The sequence below is a fragment of the Gallinula chloropus genome, assembly GCF_964237585.1.
Source record: "Gallinula chloropus genome assembly, chromosome: 13".
Classification (NCBI taxonomy): Eukaryota; Metazoa; Chordata; class Aves; order Gruiformes; family Rallidae; genus Gallinula; species Gallinula chloropus.
In genome coordinates this window covers 3780023-3802759 of record NC_140098.1, presented here as the reverse complement: position 1 = coordinate 3802759, position 22737 = coordinate 3780023, and the positions used below count along the sequence as shown (strand labels likewise).

The 22737-nt window shown below is 36.5% G+C and overlaps 1 protein-coding gene across 1 annotated transcript in view; it reads right to left on the bottom strand.

The window, feature by feature from the left end:
* LOC311196527 (transcription initiation factor TFIID subunit 4-like) overlaps window positions 1–22737 on the bottom strand; it is a gene marked incomplete at both ends in the record, with an annotated part of 142084 nt that overhangs the window by 21603 nt on the left and 97744 nt on the right. The window contains one exon of the mRNA XM_084270107.1: window positions 21335–21457. Within this exon, the coding sequence (XP_084126233.1) occupies window positions 21335–21457 (123 nt within the window). The remainder of the gene's footprint in view (window positions 1–21334; window positions 21458–22737) is intronic.

Here is a 22737-nt window from a genome sequence, read left to right as displayed (position 1 = left end):
AGCCAGCCTCCACATCTGCAGTGAGTGCAGTTCTAGTGATATTGGGTGCAGTCCATAGCTTAGGGCTAATTTTAATGGCTCCCCTTTTCATACAAGGCTCAGATTGTTTTCCACGTGATTCCTGTTAATTTAGCTGCAGGAAAGGGCATCAGTTTTCCTTGTGAGTTTCTGATCCATACTTCTAAACTAGGTGAAATGTATTAAAGAAGAGAAACGATCACAAAATGAGAGATTCAATTTTCTACTACCTCCTTAAACCGATAAGGCAAGTAATCCCAATATTTTAATACCCAAAAGAGAAATACAAGACATAAATGGTATTTTTCTTAGCCTTTCATTTGTGAAATGCTGTAAAAGAAGCTCTTGAAATCTTTACCAATGCTAAGGGTTAAAAAAGGAATGCTTACACGTCTGCATTTTGTGCATTTTCAAAATCCACGGATCCGAACTAAGATTTCACAGTACATTTCTCAAAACAAGAGTTGTGTGCATTATGGCAGCAGATGGTGTAGTACACCATCAAATAATAAAATGTTTAATGCATATTTTCTATTTTTGATGAATAGAACTAAAATAACTGTAAATAGTCAAAGACAGAGTATTCAAACAGCCGAATAGCGCTCATTCTACAGGACCTACTACAGCTTTTAAAGGAAAATATGCCACTGATGCTGGTTAAACAGCTGAATTTTTCATCTATTATGTATAGCTAAAATAATGATTAAATTTGCCTCAGCAAAGTTACACTCTATACAGCTAACTACCATTAACCATTGCAAAATTAAAAAAAAAACCTGAAAAAATGAGCATAGGAGCAACTGTAAAAAATTACAAGTAAAAAATGACACATACCATTTTAATAGAAATACAGTATGCTGATGATAGTTTTTGATAATTGAAAAGTAGAAAAACAATTGCTAAGACTAATGGTTACCAAGATGATTTTTCATAGATACACAGTGTCTCGTCTTTGTTTACATACACCTATTTTGACTACAAAGAGATACCATCTCCAGCTTCATACCTATTTATTACTAGTAATGAAAGACAGTTTTGTGCATAGTAAATTCATACAGGTTTACGATGCAAAACCCTAAGGTGAAAAGGCAGGAACAATTAGGTGTGTAATTCTAATCCAGGACCAATACAAATTTCTATTTGTTCCAATAGACAGAAATCTCCTGTATATTACGCAGACCTATTCTGTGCTTCCCATTTTCTGTTGGGCCAGTTTTCACTTTACATGAGGGTATCATTTTCTTTTACTTGTTTATATTAAAGGGTGTTGTTAATACTCCTTTTTCCAACCTTTTCCAGTTGCCAGCTGGTGTTAAAGCATTGAAAGGTATGCTTTTAATTCACACTCTGAGCCGAGTATTAACTTCTCCCGATGGCCAAGTCAGTCTGCTTTTGCGCAAGTCTTCTATTACTAGTGTGCAACTAATCTGCCTGCTGGAACTTTATAAAGACCCTTTGTTTGCTTCTGGAACCAAGATGCAGGGAGATACAAGGCGAGGCGGGCTTGGCCAGCTATCCATTTCATTCCTGTTGGCAGCACAGGTCAAGTCACTGGCCACAACTTCCAGTCACCTTTACAAAACCTGCTAAAGCGTCAGTAACTTCTTATCAACACGGGGTGCAATGGCTACCTTCAAGTTTCTACAGGGGGTTATCTTAACAACTAGACATCTTTAAAAGGTCATTATTGCAGTCTAATTTCAAACTGGCACCAAAATGAAGGGTTGTCTTTGTGTGGGATTAATTTAAAAACCTCAGGATTTGATGTCAGTGGGAAATAACCAGCGTGGGACTCATAATGCTGCCTTCTCCTGCTTCTGGCCAGCACCTAGGGCTAATTTCTTAGGAGATGAAAACTATGACAAGCCCTTCAGTTAAGCTGAAAGCAGGCAGCAGTCCAGTAACACCCACAGGCCTCAGAGGCATCCTGTGACCCCCTTAGAAAAGTCACATTCACTTTGCTCTTGAGAAAGGAAAAATAATGCTGGAGGCATTTTGTTTTAAACCATGTGAAATAAGGAAATGTGAGGATGTGAAAATGAAGTGAAAAAAGTTAGAATTCATTTCCTCCCTTTGCAATGGCTTAGAAGCAAAACTGGTTCATTTTGAAAGTGTGTGTAAAAATCTGATACATTCACCAGTAGGCAGTGACTACAAAATGCTTAAGGTAAAATATGTAAATATGTAAAATAATCTCTTGAAAACCATCTCCTTTTGTGCTTGAAAGCATTTTGTAAAAGCATCTTTATTTCTCAGTAGCATTAATAGACAGACAGAAAGAAAAGTTACTCCTTGTCAAAACAAAAAATAACAACAAAATTCAAGGTACTAGAAAAATATTTTGAAACAAATCTGCAGAGTAGTGAAAGGCAAGAAAATGAATGCATAAGTTCCTTGGATGACTTCTGCCCTTTTAGTATTAATCTGAATAATAATAAAGGAACATGTAAATTACAGTTTCAAAATTTTAAACGGGGTTATTTTAACTATCATAGACTTAAGGCAAACCTAATCTGCCAAGTCTTCACTCTCCTTCCATTCTAAAACTGTGCCTTCACTTTTTTAGTCCTATTATGCCTTTTAACTTAGATGGGCTTTTTATCTCCTAGCTAAGCATATCCAACCTCATTTCCTTGTTCATATTAAAGAGGTCTACACAAATGCGCATTCAGCCTGTTTATTACTTGCTGCAGACTGCTTATCTTGTTCCAAAATATTCTCATTAATAAAAGGTTACACTTTGAGGACCCATTAGAATGCTCAAATTAAAAGTACATGAATACTTAAAAACTTTCATTCTTTGTCCTAAATTCTTGAGCCGTATTATCATATTAGCAACTATATAATCAAAACCAAGTAACAGAGAATTCATTAACATTAATACAATTTTCAAAAAATGTTTCACAAGTGAGGTCTCAATTCTGGGAAATGAACTCCAGCATTAGAATAAAGTTGCCTTGATTTAATTTTTTTCCTTATTTGAAGGGGAGACTAGGTAATGAAAGCTGAGGTAAGGAACACCTAGGGAAGAAGACAGGAAAAAAAGGCAGAAGATGGGGATCTTGTGCTAATGCAACACACGGGTACCAAATGAACCTTCTAGAATAAAACTATTGGGAGTTGGCTGGACAAATCCACACGGCATCAGACTCCAACATTGCAATATAACTACATAAACACCCAGACTGTAACAACAGATGACAATAGATTGGAGTTGTTTTGAGACATGGCAGAATTTATACAGTCCAGTTTCTTTTTAAAAACAAACTATTTCAAATTCATTTTTTTCAACATTAATACTAATAAATAATAAAATTATTTACAGCATCACATCTGAGCCCCACAACCAGGCTACCCTGCTTACTCATTTATGAAGAGAGAGCCATATTTAGTATGCTGCATAAAAGATTCTGGGGTGGTAATAAGAAGTTAACACAACACTACAAGAAGTTGACAGGAAATCTGAGAAGTTGGTAATGCCAAAGAATGACATGTCCAAAGCCTTCACCACTCTCCTTTCCACAGTACTGTGGTTAAATGGATAAGCAGTAGAAAAGCAAAATGATGGTCTGTATCTGTATGAGAAAGAATCAAAACACAGCTTGATTTTCTTCCCCCGCCATCTACTCAAAGCTGCAATTTTTCAGTAAACTGAGGATAGAACAATGCATCTTAGCATGCTTTTAATATGCAGGAAAACTATTAATTCTGCCAAATTTTAAAGTCTGAAGTGCTTGCTTGAATTAAATTATTTATCTAAATTGGCATTTTTTTTGCTACCTAAGACAGCTATAGTTAATGGGTCAAAACATAATTTGCCTGTCCTGTTTGAGCTCACAGATATTTGTACAAGTGTCACAATCATTCATGTGACACTTGTCTGCTTTATTATTCTGTGCCAAAAAAAAGCAAATGTTTACAAGCTTTGTGTCTCTGAAGCATATAGATAACACGTAAGAAAAGGGAAAGACATGAGGAAGTGTATGCAGGGAAGTCTAACAGATACCAAGACTGCTACTTTGCGGCACTGTTTTGTTACATCTGAGCTTCTCCTCCTTGTGTTCTTTAAACTGCCATTAAAATATAAGGACATTTATAATCAAGTCAGTTATGGTCAAGCGTGCATTGGCCTGTAAATTCAAACCTCCTGTCCTCCTATTAGCCATTCATTTCCCCACAAGCACAGAGGAGCTTCATGACTGTAGGAACCTGAAATATCCCGAGTATATAGGCACATGGACGGCTCCTCATCAGTTCTGAGAGAGAAAGAGTATGTATCTGCGCTCTTTGATGGCAACTGCAGAGCAACTAAACAGCTTCTTTCTGTAATTCCTGTATTTTAATTTCACAGCTGCTCTTTTCTAAGTCTTACACATATAACCATTGCTAGAAAAGTATAGGAAAGTTAATAATTGTTAAAGGGTTACACGAAGAAGATAATCGTTCTATTTCTTCTGAATTGCCAATACTGATTTTGCTGTGAGGGGAGATTATGGAAAGAAATGGAACGCTGGAGACAGGAAAGTACTGTTACCAAAATAATCTAACAAATGCAAATACAGCTCACAGTATTAACAAAAGTGTCGAGTCTAAGACTATAGACAGATGTTAGCTTTGGATCCAGCTGTGCTGATCAAAGGCTTTATGCCCCCCAGCTGCTCCTCACTGCCCCCTGCTGAAGTTATTATCCTGAAGATCTGCCAGCAGAGTACCTCATATGAGTGCTCCCTAATTCACTCCAGGCAGTATCAGCCCGTCTAACCCATAGCACCTATTTACATTACTCGGAATAATCCAGTTGATTTTGTCTGAAGTGAGTGCACGACCCATTGCACTGTCAGAAGCTCATGGTGGTGACCTCCATAGCAAGTCATACGGATGGCAACTAGTAGAGTTGCTTGCATTGTGATTGTCTTTCTGAAGCCCTAGGAAAGCCATTTCTAAATTAGAATCTCCCTAATAATATGTGAAAAGCATTTTAAAAATCACCTAAGCAAATAAAGCAATGGCTAAACACTATTTTATTTATTTTTTATTTTGTCCCCCCCGGCCAACACACCCCTGGAATTTTCCTACAGAACTACAGACAGGACTTAACAGTAGCACTGACATTTTAAACCAGTACCAGCACTAATGATACAGATCTCCTCGAAATTCAAATGTGCCCAGTGCCAAAACCACCACTGTTCTTCAAATAACACTTGTAAGAGATCACCATGGATAGTGACTTACACCACATGCCAAAATACTGCTTTGGTGATTCTTGAGTGAATACATTATGTCTAACGACTATCACACTAAGACAAGCTGAGATTTTTGTTAATAAAGACAAAATTCACTATACAAATCAGGTAAGATTTAGAGCTGCAGTCTCCTTATCTAGACACAATACAGTTCCTTTCCAATCTGTAAAATGCATTGCAAAATAGTGGGGGTTTTCTCATTTTAAATTTGCAGGGGAATTGTGGATCATCTTGCACTTATTTCTGGAGGTATATTTTAAGCCATAAAACACACGTTGTCCAACCTTATCAAAAGGTGTCTACTGTTACACTACACGTGTTAAAAACAGTTCTTTCAATGCTAAATACTAATTGCAACCATTTTTTCAATTGGGTTTCAGTCTTGTCTGGTAACTTCTCTCTTGAGGTGACAAACTGGCGGTACCTGAATTCATTACAGCCTGATTAATTATGCTGCTTTCATACAAAGGGGAAAGAGACTTCAATCAGAAATGGTAACCTTAAACAGTACCTGTGCAGAAGGTATCAGAATATCAATCCCACATCCATGCACCTTTCATTTGCTTTGCGAATTCTTAGCAATTACTTCTCCCTTACCTATCACACACGTCAGCTCAACCACAACTGGTTGAATAACTAAAGGAAGAGGTTCAGAACATTTTAGTTCTAGTCAACAGAATTTATACAAGTTAGCAGAAGAAACTGAAAACTCTATTGTATGCTTACTAAAACAACCTTTTTCACTCTCGACTAAACAAAGGCACCTGGAGGTTGGGAAAAAATGGGGAAGAGAAGCTTAGAGTCAAGTGTGAGACACCTCTTTTCTCACATATCTGAGGACTTGCCAGGTTTTAATTTTCTACATTTTGGAGGTGATTTCCTTGATTTATCCAGAAACTTAGAACCACCTGACTATTACTTTCTTCTAAAGCAGGCCTAAAATGGCCCCAAATATCCCCATATCTAGAAAGCAGTAGTGTTTTTACTTGCTTTCTTTTCATGCTTGTTAATGTGCAAAGGCAAATTAATACAAGACAAGAATCAGACACATGTGTCTAAAATACAAACTGCATAATTAAACTGAGAATGGAAACAAATCAAAGGTGTGTATGTTCAAATGGTATTTATTGTTCTTTTACATAAAGGAACAAGGAACTTGGCAAATATTTCCTATGAATAAAGGCCCACCTTCACACAAGTATGGGTTATGAATAGCAATGAATGAGATAAGAGCATGTAAGATAAAGTCAACTAGAGTAAGCCACAGACAGAAGCAGAGCCAGACTGTCAATGGAAGAATTCCCATCCTACTGGGCTACAGAGAGCTCTCCACACAATCGTTTAATGCCAACACGCATCAGCATTTATACTGAAAGAGACACTTTAGAGAAATATTTTCAAATGCAAAGTATGGGATATCTCTTTTTTTATATGGATAACACTCAAAGCATATTTCTCTCTACAGACTTAGGTCTCTCGTGCTTAAAGTCTGTAACATGCCTGCGTGCTCTGCTGCTAACGGCGATTTAAAGAATTTGCTGTACCTACAGAATTGTATTATGGAGATCCTAGAGGGTATGACTAAAACTTGTTGAAATTAAGTTCTAAGAAAATATATAAATGTAGGTGATTGGTTAGGGTTTGGTTAAAGTCAAGAACAGGAGGTGCTGCCTGGTCTCTTGCAGCCAATTGCCTCTAATAATAAATACACAGTGACTGTGGAATCAGGGGCTTCAGAGAAAAATAATAATGCAGCAAAAATACTGCCAGACCAACAGGCTTCCCTCTCTCATCCATAGCCATCATTGTTGTGCAGGAACAAAAACTGCAAGAAGATAGCTTAGACTGTCACACTTCTGCAAAGGGGGCCGGCTCCATCTGCCATCAAAATGCAGTGACAAAATACCATCCCTCTTGATCTCCAAGTAGGGATGCCACTGCATTAGAATTATAGACACAGGTTGCCACGTCCCTCTTAACTAGATAAATAATGCTGCAGCTAGTACACATCAAAAGAATTTACACTTTTAAAGTATAAGTGGGAAAAGCATAGTACCAGCTTGCAAAAAAAAATAAACAAGAAATAAAAATAAAAGTAAAAAATTAATAGTGTCATTTAAATACGGCAGCTCATTCGGTAAACTCTCATTTGATTTTTGTCAAGGAATATGAGATTTAAGAACATAAAATAGGCAATCAGAAAATATTTTGTGAATGAATTAAAACAAGATGCAAAACTGTATTATTTAGTAAATTGCTAATATATTCTTTTACGGAGAATGAAATATAAATAGAAATTCAATGGCTTCATTTTTAATTATATGGTTGCCTTCTTTCCAGTACTATTCCCTCTAAATTTCACAATCAAAACAATACCTTTGTATGTCTGAACAACACAGATGAGAAGAGGTACTTAATATTTTGTTAAATACTATTAATCTTTATATTTGTATATGTATTCAAAGATAAAAATATATTTATTCCAAAGATATATAATCCAGCCACAAATTAATCTTAAAAATGGCAGTAGAGAAGATATCTCCCATAGAATCTCTTTGATTTGCCTGGCTCAACCAATCTGCTATGGCCATTTGACCAGTTAAATAAATTTCTATAATGATTTCACCATTTTAGGCTGCCTATCTGCAAGTTCTTACTGTCAACATGAATTACTCTGTATGCTGCAATTCCCCCATCAATTGAGACAAAGTATGACTGTTGTAGTGCTCTGTTAACATGACATGCTTCTCATGTATCTGTATTCCAAATGTCAAGATGATACGGCACAGCCAGTCAGAAGTGTGCTATTATCAGATCTAGAAGAACAATTCACACTAAAGGGTAGACTTCAGAATAGGTAGGTAAAGCATTTTCTTTGATATGCAATCTCTAGTTTGGTGTCAATTCTGAACAACTTCTCCATGTTATGGTGTCTTTCTATGCAACTGAAGTGTAAGCCGCTTAAGGAGGATTAATCTGACACAGCTTGATTTGTCTGTTTTACGTGATGCTCATTCTAACCAGACATAAGCCAGGTAGCTTTGTCTTGAGAGGGAGAGAGCAGAGAGGATAGAAAAAGCTATTAATGAGTTGCTTTTGGTTTCGTTTTGTTTTTCTAGAGGAAAATGGTATCTGAAATCCAGTACAAATCAGAATTCTTCAGAAAAGAGCTACTCAGATACACTAATTGAATATTGGAGATAAAAAGATATCTCTCAAAGCCTTAAGAAAGTATGTCATTTTTGTTAAGGTTTATGTGATTACATATTTTGTTTAAAAAGCAGTGACTCTCAATACTTACTCTAATGAAATAACTCAGAACATAGCGATGGTACAGCCTTGGCAAAAAATTGTTTTGAAATTAGACAATTTACATTCAATTCATAATTTAAATAAGAAAAGCAAAAGTCTAATTTTGTAGAATCTGTAGCTGGAAAGCATTTTCACAAGAAATACTGTTCTCCCACCCGTTTGTTTAGTACAATTCAATAGATTTCCACAGCACTAAGTAATATCTATATAGTAAAGGAAGAAATACAGGAAGTTATGTTAAAAAGTAATTGATCACCACTGTGTTAAATGGCTTAAAATATAAAATATAACCTTTAAAAACTTGTCTAAAGTCCAGAAAGCCTTGTGTCTCAGTATAACTACAGTAAGAAATGCATTTGACTTCACACCAACCAAGATCTATTGCTGAACATAGGCTGAACAAGCGAATTAGATTACATCAAACTTTTTGTACATGGCATTATATAAAAGAAACCCCCAACAGGTCAAATTGACTAATTAATCACTGTAGCTAAAAATAAATACTTTGAATAACATCAACTAATGTGCCACAAACTAGATTTAGGTAGAGACTTCTAAAGGCACTTGGAATTATGGTCTCCAGTCGATATGAAGACTGTCAACCAAAAAGCACAAAAATGTTTGCTAGGCATTCTTAACTTGCAATTATTGCTGCAAACTTACCAGATGCTGATCTGAAATGTAGAACATACACAGTCTATAGATTTGATTACACAGAGACCAGAGTCAACATAAAAAGAGTTGACTCTAGACTACTACATTAAGACCTTACTCTAGTAGTTTAGTTTGATCTTCATTAAGAGTTTCTAAAATAATGTATTTACTGCTTAAGTGATTTGGACAGTGATAAATGATCAAAATGGAAAATTATGATCTGGCATGGAATCAGATCACCTGTTGTAATTCTTCTTGCCTTTAACCAAGAAAAGCCACAGAACATGTCCCATTACACGTAAGTTCATCAAATGAATGAACATTTTGCAATACTAAGTAGCTAACTGAAAGTACTTCTTGAAGTAAATAAAATAATCCTCCTTTTGAATTCTCAGTCAAGAAATGAGACAGACTGATGTCAAGTATTTTCCATTTTTATTTACAATTTCTTTGACTAGAGAAAACCTAGTTTCTATTTTAAATTTCTTCTGGAAACCCTTCTACACTGTTATAAGTTATTTAAGGTATATTATTAAATGAAAAGAATACTTGAAATCTTTTTTTTTTTCCCTAGCATCACTGGTAATTATTATTACTTTGACTACCTGCATAGCTGACAATGCTAGGAACAGTACCCACAGTTCTTCATTAGAGGCTTGTTCTGTTACTTTGTAAGATTAAAGGTAAGTCAACAGCAGCATAAAACTCATCCCATCTCATTGTATCTAAAGCAGGGTATATCTTATGGCTGTCAGTACTGTATGGGAGGAAGAAAGAAAGAAAGAAAGAAAGAAAGAAAAAAAGGTTCAAAACACTGTAATTTGAAGACAAATTAAAGGAGGAAAGGAAAAACGATATACTGAACTTGCATTTTATGTTATTCATAAAGAATTACTTAGAGATGAGAAATTTAATTTTGGCTTTGGAGACAAGCACCAGGCATATTTTCCAGGTCCATCAGGTTTACCTCAACCTCTGCTTTGCAAAGATGTTTCTTAGGGTTTTTTTTTTAATTGCAGTATCAGTAAAAAAAAAAAAAAAAGAAGAAGAAAAAGAGGGATTAATGAGACCTTGCTGAAGAGAGAAATGTAGGTGACTTCTTTTATGGCTTGGGAAAAACATATCACAGGCCAGTGATATGGCCTGGGAAAAAAATGCCCTCTTGCCAACACCTCCCCTATAGATAAAGCATGCTGCAGTGCTGCTGTCTTTTTGATCAAGAGAAGAAATCCCACGCCAATGACTGTTTCCCCTGACAGACTGCTTGTCCTTTTTAATGTTACATGAGAGCACCAGCCTGAATTTCCCTCCCCTCAGAGCTAGTACCACTACCACTGATTAGAGATGCTGGTCTGCCTAGGGGTACTCGCTTCTTTGGCCAAGGCTGTTTAACCTGTTGTGCTCCTTTTATTCCCTACCTTCTCCTTTGGAGGTAGAAACTTTGCCTTTTTTTAATGGATCTTACAATACACTCATAACAGAGTTCCCTCTAAATTGTTCAGCAATCGGTCCATCATACAGTGGTTCAGCTCTTGTTATGCTCCTGGCTTTCCTGGAGACTTTCATGCTCAAAAAGATTGGAGAAATCTCTATTATTTTATAATTATGGAATGGACCAACATTATGCTGCTAAAGCATGGGAATCACTATTTACAATACCTTCTACTTTCTTGAACACAGCTGCAGAAAATCTCATCATTCTCTTCATTCACTTTTGCATATAACACTACTGTTCTTTGTCCTTGTGTTTTCTGAGATAGCTAGTACACCAAGGCGACTACAAACAGAGTAACAAAAGCAACAGCAAAACTAGTAGTGGAAATAGGTCTACTGCACTGCCTCCTTTAGATAGCTAATCCAGGGGCCCTGCTCAAAGCTCATCATAAAAATGAGAGGGTGAATTAGAAAGTAAGATTTCCCAAAGCCTGGGAGTGTGACTCTTAAGGACGTGGACTCCTAAATGACCTAGGGTCCCTATACACAATCTTTATAACAGTTTAACTTAGTTTTAGCTGTGAAATATATGTGTGCATGTTCATTCAGGCTTGGGAAAGTGCTGATGTGAAACTAGTCTACCTACCAGTCTGTGACACTACACTGTGAAACTAACTCCAGATTCTCCCAAAGTGGTACCAGTTAAAAAAGGTATAGAAATTGTAATTTTATTCAAATCAGTAGAACTTCATATAGACCAAAAAGTGAGACTTCACTTCGAAGACAAGAGGAAAGGAGGAAAAAAAAATCAGTTTGATTGATAAGTCACAGAGACGCTCATGATAATTTTATCACCACAGTCCCTCTAGACTGTAAAAAAATTTCCTTAAGTTGTTCCCATTTTTTAACTTGTCTGCTTGTCTCTCCCATTGTCTATATTTAAAAAAAAAAAGCCAGTTTAAAAAATATGCCAAGGTCGGGAGCTGCGATCTGCAGTACTGCATGATGCCCTTCCCTCCCTATTGCACCTCCCCTGCAGCAACTGGCTGCAAGCCTGTAACTTGAAGGCAAGCAGTAACTAAGTAACTAATAAATAAGGAGTATACCACTAAAGTAAACAGTACCCTAGCTATAATTAGCTAGCACAGACAAGCTGCTGGTGGTAGATGTCTCTCTGAGTTCCCTCAGGCCCTCTCCAGCCCAACTCCCCCACAGAATCCCTTTAACCAGCATGCTCCTGTTTGACTCCAGGCAAAACAAAAACAAAACCCCCTTTTTTCCTAGCCACTCACTAGAACAGAGTATGTAACAAAAGGAACACCAAGATGAAGATCCCACTATCAGATATTTTTACTGCATTATTTCCTTGAAAGCAAAATACAGCCCATAATAGTCAAGACACATTGGGAAATGTAACAAACCTGCATTTAACACACACTGATAGTCCCACAGACTTTTGTGGCCCAATAACACGAGACTTTTCAAAAGCATGCAATATGCTTATTTCTAGAAAGAAGACCCTTATTTACCATTATTAAAAGGAAGAAAAAAACCATTCCTACATCAGTATCAGTAACAGATTAGCAACCCCAAGTTCATGCAGCAGGAAACACAAGGAGATCGACAGGAACGCTGACACACAGAGCGATCTAACAGAAGCTTTCTGCACGCAATTATTGTTCTACACGAGGCATGTTACTAACTTTAAGCACAGTGGTTAGTTTGTTTGAAGTTAAGCATGTGCACATGTCCTTGCAGGTCTGGAGCTCAAACACTACTCTAAAACTTGGCCAAACAGGACCCATTTTACTATCTCTCTTAGAAAGAAAGGATTTGAAATACTGTTCATGTGGACTTCCAAACAGTCTTTAACAGGGGTGAAATACTACTTTCAGCTGAAAGTTGAGATCTTTGAGCCACACCTTTGAATTTCATCATTGGCAAATTTTAGCTGAATTCTGAGACAGGAATGTGGACGGTAGGAGACTGGTCAACATGTAGAAGAAGTGTGAACATTCATTTCCAAATCATACAAGTGTCTGCTCAAGATACTTTTACAATATAAAACTGATGATAGAGACTAAAACTACATCAGGTTCACTGAACAGCAAAGTTCATCACAGTAAAACTGCCTGCACCACGAACTGCTGATACGGTGAGATTTCCTAATGGCATCACTTAGGAAACCTGTAGTAGGGATCTGACTCTCACATTTGTGCACATATTCATAACATGCACAGATTAAATACTCCCAAACTGATAAAGAAGCCATTCAGATTTACAGTAGAATCTTGGAAGATGTGTATATGGTAAAAGGAAATCATGAAAGGCTTTGTCTTCATTCTTCCTTCTTACACATCAAGCTTCTTTCCAATTAGCACTACTTAAAATGAAGGTGGTTTGCTTATTTTTAAAACTGAAGATAAGAGGACAGCAATTTCTGAATGAAATGTTTTTAGTTTAGTTTTCTTTTATTCAAGAACCTCTCCTCTTCTTATCAACAAAATCTTGTACACCAACGTTTAGCCATAGCATAAAGGATAGTAGGATCAGGAACCACTTAAGGAGCATCAATGCAGAGCTCCTGCAAGACTTTAGAAAGCCTGTACAGGTAATTTTACATTTTCAAAAAGAGGAGCTTGTCTGATTATTCCAAACTGTTTTCTCTGTATCTTACATTATGAAATGCAAATGAGACTCCCAGAGAGATTTAAGTACCCCGTAAGAAAAGGTTCTCTGAAACAGTGAAGACTCGCAGAAGTATAGTTTAGATAACTGGTTTTTTGGGAGGAGGACTTGGACGATGGTTTGGTTCTACAATTTACATCAGGTAAAATGAAAAAAGTTCTGCTCAGTACTTCAGGATAAGGTGTTTGGCATTGGAAGCTGTCAACAGGATTCCCTTGTTTGCCTAAAGGCTGAGGGTAAACTAAAATGTTAAATTACTGTTATCCTAATTGTCACTCTTTGTATGACCAATATATTACTTGACTTCCTGTAAAGAATCAGGCTGAAATATCCACGAATGGGCATCCTAATATAATTCAAGTTCTTCAGATGTTTTCAAAAATCTCAGCTTCAGTAAAAGATTTTTTTTAGCCAAAAGTAAAAAAATTCCTTAAAATCTATCTGGCATGGAATGGAAGGGAGAATGAAATTAATCTATTGGATGATTCATGTGATGACTCTTGTAGAGGAGGATCAATTAAAAGGGAAACATTGCTACTTTAAGATCTAGGTCTAAATCTCTCCATGTGTATGTTGAAAAGTTACACCTCTGAAATTTTCTGGCCAGGTTTTAAATATTATTTTCACTGACATCTAAAAATGTCATAGCACCTTGGGCTTACCTTCTGAAGGCAATGGAGAGACTCAAGTCAATTTTGACAAACCCTCAGCTAGACCCTTTAGACTTTCTTTCTCTTAGTCTTAGCAGTTTTATTTAGCCAGAAGAAAGAAAAAATCTGGAATTATAAGTGTCAGAAAAACAGAGGCTGCAAAATATATTTTATCCTTCAGTGGCTGAAAATCGAGAAGACAAATGGAGAAGACAATTGAAAATACAGAAAAACCCAACCCAGAAACAACCCCCAAACAGAAAACAAGCTCACATACCCTCCTGTCCACACAAATCCTCAAGGTAGCTGCCTTTTGCAAGAAAAACAATACTCTTTCACAGCAACAGCAGCAGACCTCTATAGGGACTGACAAATAATGGATGAACTATTAGCTGCTCAAAAGTCATTTTGCCCAGTTCTCATTTTCCATGCTAATAAGTTGCACACGTCATATTTATGAAGTGTCCATAAATAAAAAGATTGTATGTAATATTACCAGGTTGATAAAATGACTTCCTTTTCAAAATGCAACCATTTCTTTCCCTTTAATGGGTGAGGATTGTAATTAAAATAAAAACCAACAACCCAAACACGAAACACATAATCCAGTAAGAAACCTTGGAAAAGCGGAGAAAGAAAAGCTCTAATGGGCTCCTTCTGTGTGCCGGATCAACATCACACAGTCAGGTGGGATCAAGTATTATTTCCATCTCCAAACGAAATAAAAATCACATTTTTCTTGGCCAATAAGGAAAAATGATTAATATAATTGAACCTCTGTCAGAATATTTTGTGTTACATAGATCAAAGGAATACATACAGTATGCAAACCTGTTCTACTAGTAAAAAAGAATGTTTTTGCTGGCAAAGAGCCACTTTCTATTTTCTTGCATTGCTGCCTGGCTTTTTCCTCCTGTCAACTGAGATCCATGCAAAACTGTTCTACTGCCTCCTGACTCACTGTCTGTATTCCTGCCTGTTTGCAACAGGCACAGGAGCGTATGTCTATACATTCACTTCAAGTTAGAATTATTAATCATCAATGTATACACAGCACTATCCATCATCTTTAACACCCTCCTAGTTTTTACTGCTGTCTGTAAAATGCATTAGAGTCATGTTTACAAATCTTGTTTCACAAAATAAGTCTAGAATTCTAAAATAAAAGAGAACATGTTCATCATGGGCTAAACCAGTTTGAAATTAAAATTTTTAAAATGGAAAATCATCATTGGGGTAATTTATTTTTAAATTGAAATTTAAGGATGAGAAAAACAGGTGCAATTATTAATTAGGAGAACACCTACATAGTCTTTCACAAGACAGATTTTCAAATGGCTATTAACACATTTCTTGTGAATTATTTTAATATTTACTTGACTTTTGAAAATGGGAAGCAAAAGAAACCAGAGAAGCTGAAGATAAACTTGAGATTTTCAAAGACTGATAAAGTAGTATGCAGGCATTTCCGTTAAAAAAATATAAGGACAGATTCCTCAACTTTCTTCTGTCTCCTTGAAAATTCAAACCCATACCTTTAACAGATAGTTTTGGGATACCTCAAATGAAATCATAACTGTCAGTAGGAGTGACTTCCTACGTGAGAACAGGTCTGAGTCTGAGAACCACTCCATTCTATCATGTCAGTGATACGTGGAGCAAAGAGTGCTTGAAAAGGCAATGATACAATAAATCATAAAAATTCCTCCTGTTCTGCTGCTAGTCTACAGGTTTAAAAGCACAAAAAGCAAGCTTTAACTTCTTGGACCATAAACACTTGCAAAGGGTGTTCTGGTCTATTGTTCCCGCTTTCATATAACTGAAGCTTAACAAGTGTAAAGGATCTTTAGATGCCAATGCTTTCCAAACATACCTTGACCACTTAAAACAAAAAGTAATTTATCAAGAGCCAACTATATAGCACGAAGACCAAGCTGAAACTTGAGTTGTAGAACAAGCCATTCCAAGGATCTTTGAAAGTGGATGCCATGAAATTACTTTAGTTCCAAAAAGGTGAGGGAATAGCCTAAAGATTTGCTCAGGGCACGGCAATCCCACCGACTGTTTTTTTCCCAAAATAAAAGACTATTCATTGGTTCTAATTCTTTCAGATCTGTCAGAAGCAGTTATGCCTCACAGTTATGTTGGCTGATTCATGAACTTCTAAATCTGCATGATATTCTTTGAGTAGACACTTTGGAGAGAACCCAATGCACAACCCCTCTGTAACAAAGACTTCTGCAAGACACATTATGCATCTCTTTTTGTTTAAAAGGGCAATAAAGGAAGGAAACAAACCCAGGTTATCCAAGAGACAGCTCTGTCATACTTTATCATGTCTGACCCATTCCAAAGAGAAAATTACTTAGTATTCTGATTTCTTCTTAATATTGCTAAAATATTAACAACGGATTTGAGGAATGACTGCAGGGGTTGTTGAAATGTCTATGGATAACCCAAGCATGAAGTGAGAATGCCAGCTGTAATGTGTGCAAGCAAATTAATCATGTCCAGTCCTGGATAACTAAAAAGAGACTGCAGTCAAGTACCTTTTTCTAACTATGTCATAGTACCCAAGTGCCTCCCAAACAAACAAGAATTCATTTTTACATTTCCACTTAAAAAAGTGGAATTACTGGTAGTATAGATACTGATAGAAAGGAATATTAAGTAACTTTCCTACGTCTGCATTTGGAAGTCTCTAGTATAATACCGATGTCCAAGTCTCAAACTGAAATCTTAACCCTGTTTTATACAAAACCTTAACTTGAAAACAATTTTTAAATGCTCAAATTATACCATCTGAAAGATGAATTTAATTTAAAAATTGTGGTGCCCTGTCCTCAAAATACATTTCACAATCCCTTTAGTAATTAGCTTTTCTTTACACAAAACCTCACTGTTTTAACTGTAGTTGTTTTGGGACTTCCCAGGTCTGCAGGAACATTATCTTTCTTGACTAACGTAACGCTTGGAATACACTGAATGAGAAAAGACACAAATATCAGATCTCCCTTGAGCGGTGGCCCAACATATGGTCCTGCAATTTGTGGAAGATGGTGTTTGGGATAGTTTGCTGAGTATTCTTAAGATGACTGCTCTTCCACTATGTGAGAAAGAGGGTTTTTTCTTATCCCTAAAATGACTGTCTTCAATAAGCGGTGATTCACTGAACTAGCCCTGAAGCTGCCTTTGGAAGCTCAGTATTCAAAAACCATCTGTGCCAGCAAGTACCAGGAGAGGGCTTTCACTTGATATTTAAACAAATTATACCCTCAGATATTTCAAACATATACCCTATATTTATGTATTTTGGGATACTAGCCATGGGTCTTGATGAAAAGCCAAAGTTTCTTAATTATTATTATTATTCTTAAATACAGAAAAATACTTGCATTTAACCTCTACACTTTAATTCTATTTAAAAAAGGACTTGGAAATATGCAAATTCTGCATTCCTGCCACCTTAGCACTGCTCAAATATTTAACTTATAAAGTTACCTAACGTAGTCTTGTTATAGTTAATGCTTTTCTTAAAGTTTTAACTCTTACAATTACATGAAAATATCTATTTCATAAACAAAACCAATTTTTAATTCTAATTCTTAAAAGCCTTATAATTGAAGAAAAAAGTTTGTAGATATGAACTGAATAGGTTCAAAATCCATAAGGCAAATAAGAGTCAGGCAATACTACTACTAAATGCTAACAGGGCTCTGGAGTTAGATATCTAATTTGGTAACTATGCATTAAATTCCAAAAAGCAGTAACATTTAAAAGATATTTTCCAATAATTTTGTCTACTATCATTAAATAATTTTTAAAACCCAAACTATAAAATTCTGCAAATGCAATATTTTCAGCTCTGCAAGGCAGAGAAGCGGAATTCTTCCAAAGGTATCTCATTTCTCTTTACTCCTTCTCTTTCACTCTTGATCTAAATCACATTATAATAATAAGCAGGCTGAATTACTGATGAGCTGCTGGCTGCTACAGAGGAAGCAGTGTTTCTAGCAGATTATCTAAAATATGAGAAGACAAGAAAGGTACTAAAAAGAAAGCAAAGGAAGAGCAGGTGATCTCGAGTTTGCTGCCTCTGCCTCATTGAAAGCTCCTTTTCCAGTGCTCACTGGGCTCTAGGCCAAACTACTTCAGCAAGCTAAGCAGAAGCTATTCACTTTTTATTGTTGTTAGGTTAGTTTTCTGCCAATTTATCACGGGGAATGGGTTAGCACAGGGTACAACAAGAGCCAAAGCCAGTGACAGTGAAGGGGCAGGAATGCACTGCTAGGGACTGGGACAGAAATCCCAGTCACATCAGCTCAGGCTACTGTGCAATCGCAGTTCAAATCCAGTTACGCATTTGGTGCCAGTGTTATTTGAAGATGTCTCACCCCTGCTTATCCACTACTCTCCGAAATCTTTCCCCCCATTTTTTGGAAAGGAATTTTTAATATGCCTGAAGGGAGAGGCGAAACAAAGAACATATATGATGGAAAAACAACTTCACCCCACAACTGCTAATTTTCCATCTCCCCAAGAAAAGTACTCGAAAGAACCAGCCGTACTAGGACAGAAGAGGCAAATGACAGCCCTGGCCTTGGTAACTTAAGCTAATCCTGCCATCTGAAAAACAGAAAAAAACCTATTTAGCTATGGCTTGAAAAGAAGCAAAGAAGGCCAAATGAGTCCTGGCAATGTGAGGCAGAGAACAAATTTAAAGAAAACACACTTGAACAAAACACTGGTGGAAAAATACTTGCAACTATGAGCACAAGATTTTTCCCATTTTTACAAGCTGTTTCTCCGTATACAACAAACAATACTTGGTGAGAGAAAACACTAAGATTTTCCATCAACTTTTTCTCTTAAGTAAAATAACCATCTCTATTCCCTAAATTGAACTCCTGCTCAGATCAAAAGAATATTATTAAAAAGATCCAATTTCCAAAGAGAAATTTTGAGCTAGCATTTTTGAGGAACCAAGAAGCTGGACTGACATCCAACACTTCTCATTGAAAAATACATCCAATGCAACTAAGTAAAATATAAGTTCAGAAAAGGGAACAAATGTAACATGCCGAGGACAATGATTTGTAAATGATCTTTGGATCAGCCAGCATGCAGTGTCCCAGCTGCAAGGAAAGCAGACAACAACTGGATGTTCTGACAAAAACAAAAAGGGCAGGCCAAGAAAACTTGCCAAATCAGACCTTGCAACGATGAGATTCTCAGTAGTGAGGACTTAAGCAGCTTAGAAATTGCTTGGAGAAATCAGAGGAACATAGATCATCATGGTCAGACATCCAAAGGTGGAATTGGGCTAAGAGGTCATCTTTAAGACAGGACACTGTCTCATAATAGTTTTCTATGTTGCTGATACTCTCCAGAAATCCAAATATGAGAAATCCAAGTGTCTTGGACAAACAATGCATATTTCCTGTATCTTTCTCAAGTGAAACATTTTTGAGAAGTTTATTTTATTTCTGCATCACAGCCCTAAAGTAATTCATAAGATTAACAGAAAGGAAGTTTCCAGAAGTCAACCTGCACACCACTGCTTCTACAATTGACAATGAATCATCCAGAGACAGTCTCCGAGTCCTTGAAACCAGCTTGTAGCCAGACACCAATGTGAGTGGGCCAGGATGAGTAGAAGCTAGGAGGAGGTGGAAGGGAACACTTCAATGTGAATTGTCAGAATACCCACACAATTCATGCATCCAGGAAATCCATTCATCCACCAGCAAAAACTTCAAGGGTAATTCAATTGAGTAACACAGAAGTTAAGCAAAATTTGGTCTATGGAAGCAAACAAACCTCCAGAAGCCTTTCATTTGGCCACAGACCTTTGTCTTTCCTTGAGCCGCATACCAGAAGAGTAAGTAGCTTATAGAGCAGGTGGAAAGGTGTTTACCCCAAACCAGTTCAGGCAGACAGCTCTGATTACTTTACCAAAGGTGACCACAACTTGGGTCACCATACCAAAAAAAAGGCTTAAAAAAGGGCAATAGACAAGAGAAATTAGATTGTGGTACTTAGGAAAAATATATTCCTTTGGTGAAGTAAAGACAAGTAGGGAATGTATGTTTATTAAAATTTGAAGGGATCCATGTATTACTAGAATTTAAATCCATCTTGCATGAAAGTTAATGCTACCACTTTCCAGTTGAGTTTCTTCTGGCCTGCTGCTACAGGATTTCTTACAAGTGCATAGGTAAGAGAACAGAATGCTTTACTGAATATAAGAAAAGGAGAGAGAGCGAAAGGAAGAGAATTTAGTGGGACAACACAAACCCCAGGGAAGCTCCCTCAGTCTGAAACTAATTTGACCAGAAAACAGAGCACCTCCTACATCTCCAAAGTCCTTAAGTCAACTTTAGAATATGAACAAGATCCACTTCTATTCCTAGCTAAGTAACTTTCTTAGCATTAATCTTAGCATGTGAAAAAATTGAGAGAATTCAGATAAAATCTATCCAAAAAGGGAAACAAAAAGGTCTTTGGAAATGCCTGGCATTTAGACAGTCAAAAATCTGAGCCAAAACGATTAGTCAGTTACTCAAAACAAAATGTTTGCGTTCTCTTCAGAACAAACACATAATAGGGAGTACTACTTTGACTCCTTTTGTGTGGACATATTTAGAAAAAACAAAAGCAGCCGAACACAGTACTCAGAGTTATCCAAAGTAATTCCGGCATGTTACTGGAGTTCTCCACCTTGGCTAATACAGGTCCAGCTTTTGAGAACTGAGCATCACATTGCATAGTGTAGCTATTTCTCCCTCCAAGATAAGATGAAAGTGTGCTAACAAACCTGACTCTACTTCAAGAGCAGTTTGCAGTTGCAGGGGACAAACAGCCATTCTGTGAAGTTTTGACAGGTGTGTGTCACAAAAATCACACTTACTGGTATTACTACAAGCTCTTGGTCCAAACTGAAAGGAAGACTACAGTTATGTTTTTCCAGGTATTTCTTCATGCCCTACTCTTTTTTTTTTTCTGTTTTCCTTTGGATTATGCAGAGGAAGAAAGCAGTATAAGAACAGTCAACTGTTGAAGAGAGACACCTATACTTCCCGTTAAACTTATTTTTAAAACATTATTGAATTATCTGTTGAAGCCTACATTTGAAAACAGAACTAAAATAAGATGTCATTTTAACTGTAGCAAGATAAACTGGACTCACAGTACCTCTACTTTAGTAATCTGTATCACCTTTTCCAAGTTACACAGTTAACTGAAACTAAACTGGTGCTACACATGTAGCATCTTTAGTTATTCCTACTAGTTTTTGAAATAGCCAAACCTCTTGTTCTGTGTATGGACATGTACCTCTCCTCCTATGGTAAGCAGTCCAGGCGAATCAAGCTTCCGTTTCTTCCGGGGACCGATAGCTGCCAATGCAGTCAGATTGGCATCCCTCTGCCTCATTTGTGCAAGTTCTTGTTGCTGCATCTATTCAGGAGAGAAAAAACTAGGATTAGGCTTTTTCTTTCTGTTGTCATTTCAACAAATTATGTTTAGACTTAGCATTAGGTAAGTCACACAGTACTCTGCTGTTCCGAGAAATACCATCTTAGCAGTTCAATCATGCAGCCTTGCAATAGAGTAATAAATAAGATACAGTTCTCTTGACTTTCCCCAAGATTTCTGCTTCCAAATGACAGTTGTTGAAAACTCCATCCTTATCCTTGAAAACTGCCTTCGCCAGTAGGTACTACATACAAACTACACATCTCCAGCTTGAGATTTATAAAAACAGTGTAAATACCAATTCAAATTCTCAAAAATTACATCAAACATTCTGTTTCATCTCAGGTTTACTTGAATATTGTAAATATAATTGATATTCTCTTCCAAAAAAAAAAAATCCTATCTAAATAAATACAACACTTCCATAGAAACACTATCAGAAGGTAATGCTGGCACAAACCCCCTGCAAACGGATTTTTTTATTGCTTTCTAGGATTAGGATTTAGGTAACACCACATTTAACCAGTTTGAGGCTAAGAAAACAACCTTTTGGTTCATTACGTGACAGTGTACCACACTACAGGAAGTAAGAGAAAATACTCTGGCCATCACAAGAGGAAACAGTAAGACTGCATATTCATTATAAGCTGTATAATCCTTTTAGAGTGTTAATGATAAGAGGCATATTCCCATGAATGGTATTACTCTAATAAATATTCTGATCATCAATATTACATAAGAATAATTTATTAGATAATGCAGCATATGATTTTAATTAGATACAAGCATTCCCATTAGTTTCAAAACTTTAGGTTTGCAAAATCCTTTAAATAAATTCAGAGGAGGTGTTTGTTTCCTAATCTCATTGATATCATAACTTGTTCCCACTTCGACGGAAACATGCAGAACACAACCTCAAGAAATTCAGCAGTGGTAGTAAAAAGCATTGTATGATACAGGCACAATTCTTCATGAAAATAAAACCAAAATGACAAGTGTAGATAGAAGTGGCTTGGCCATTACTTACACATGAACTGTACATACAAGTGGGGCCTGAACTATCTTGGCCAATGAAAGGAGGAAAGGAGGTTTAAGGAACAAGGTACCAATGTATGGTATCTTTTCTCCATTCCCATATGCCTAGAAAAAGCAGGTCCACTTCGCACAACCTATTACTGCATTTTTCAGGTTTATTCATTTAACAATGCAACATATTCTCATATTCCTCAAAAAAAGGAAATTCATTACATATAGAATTTGAA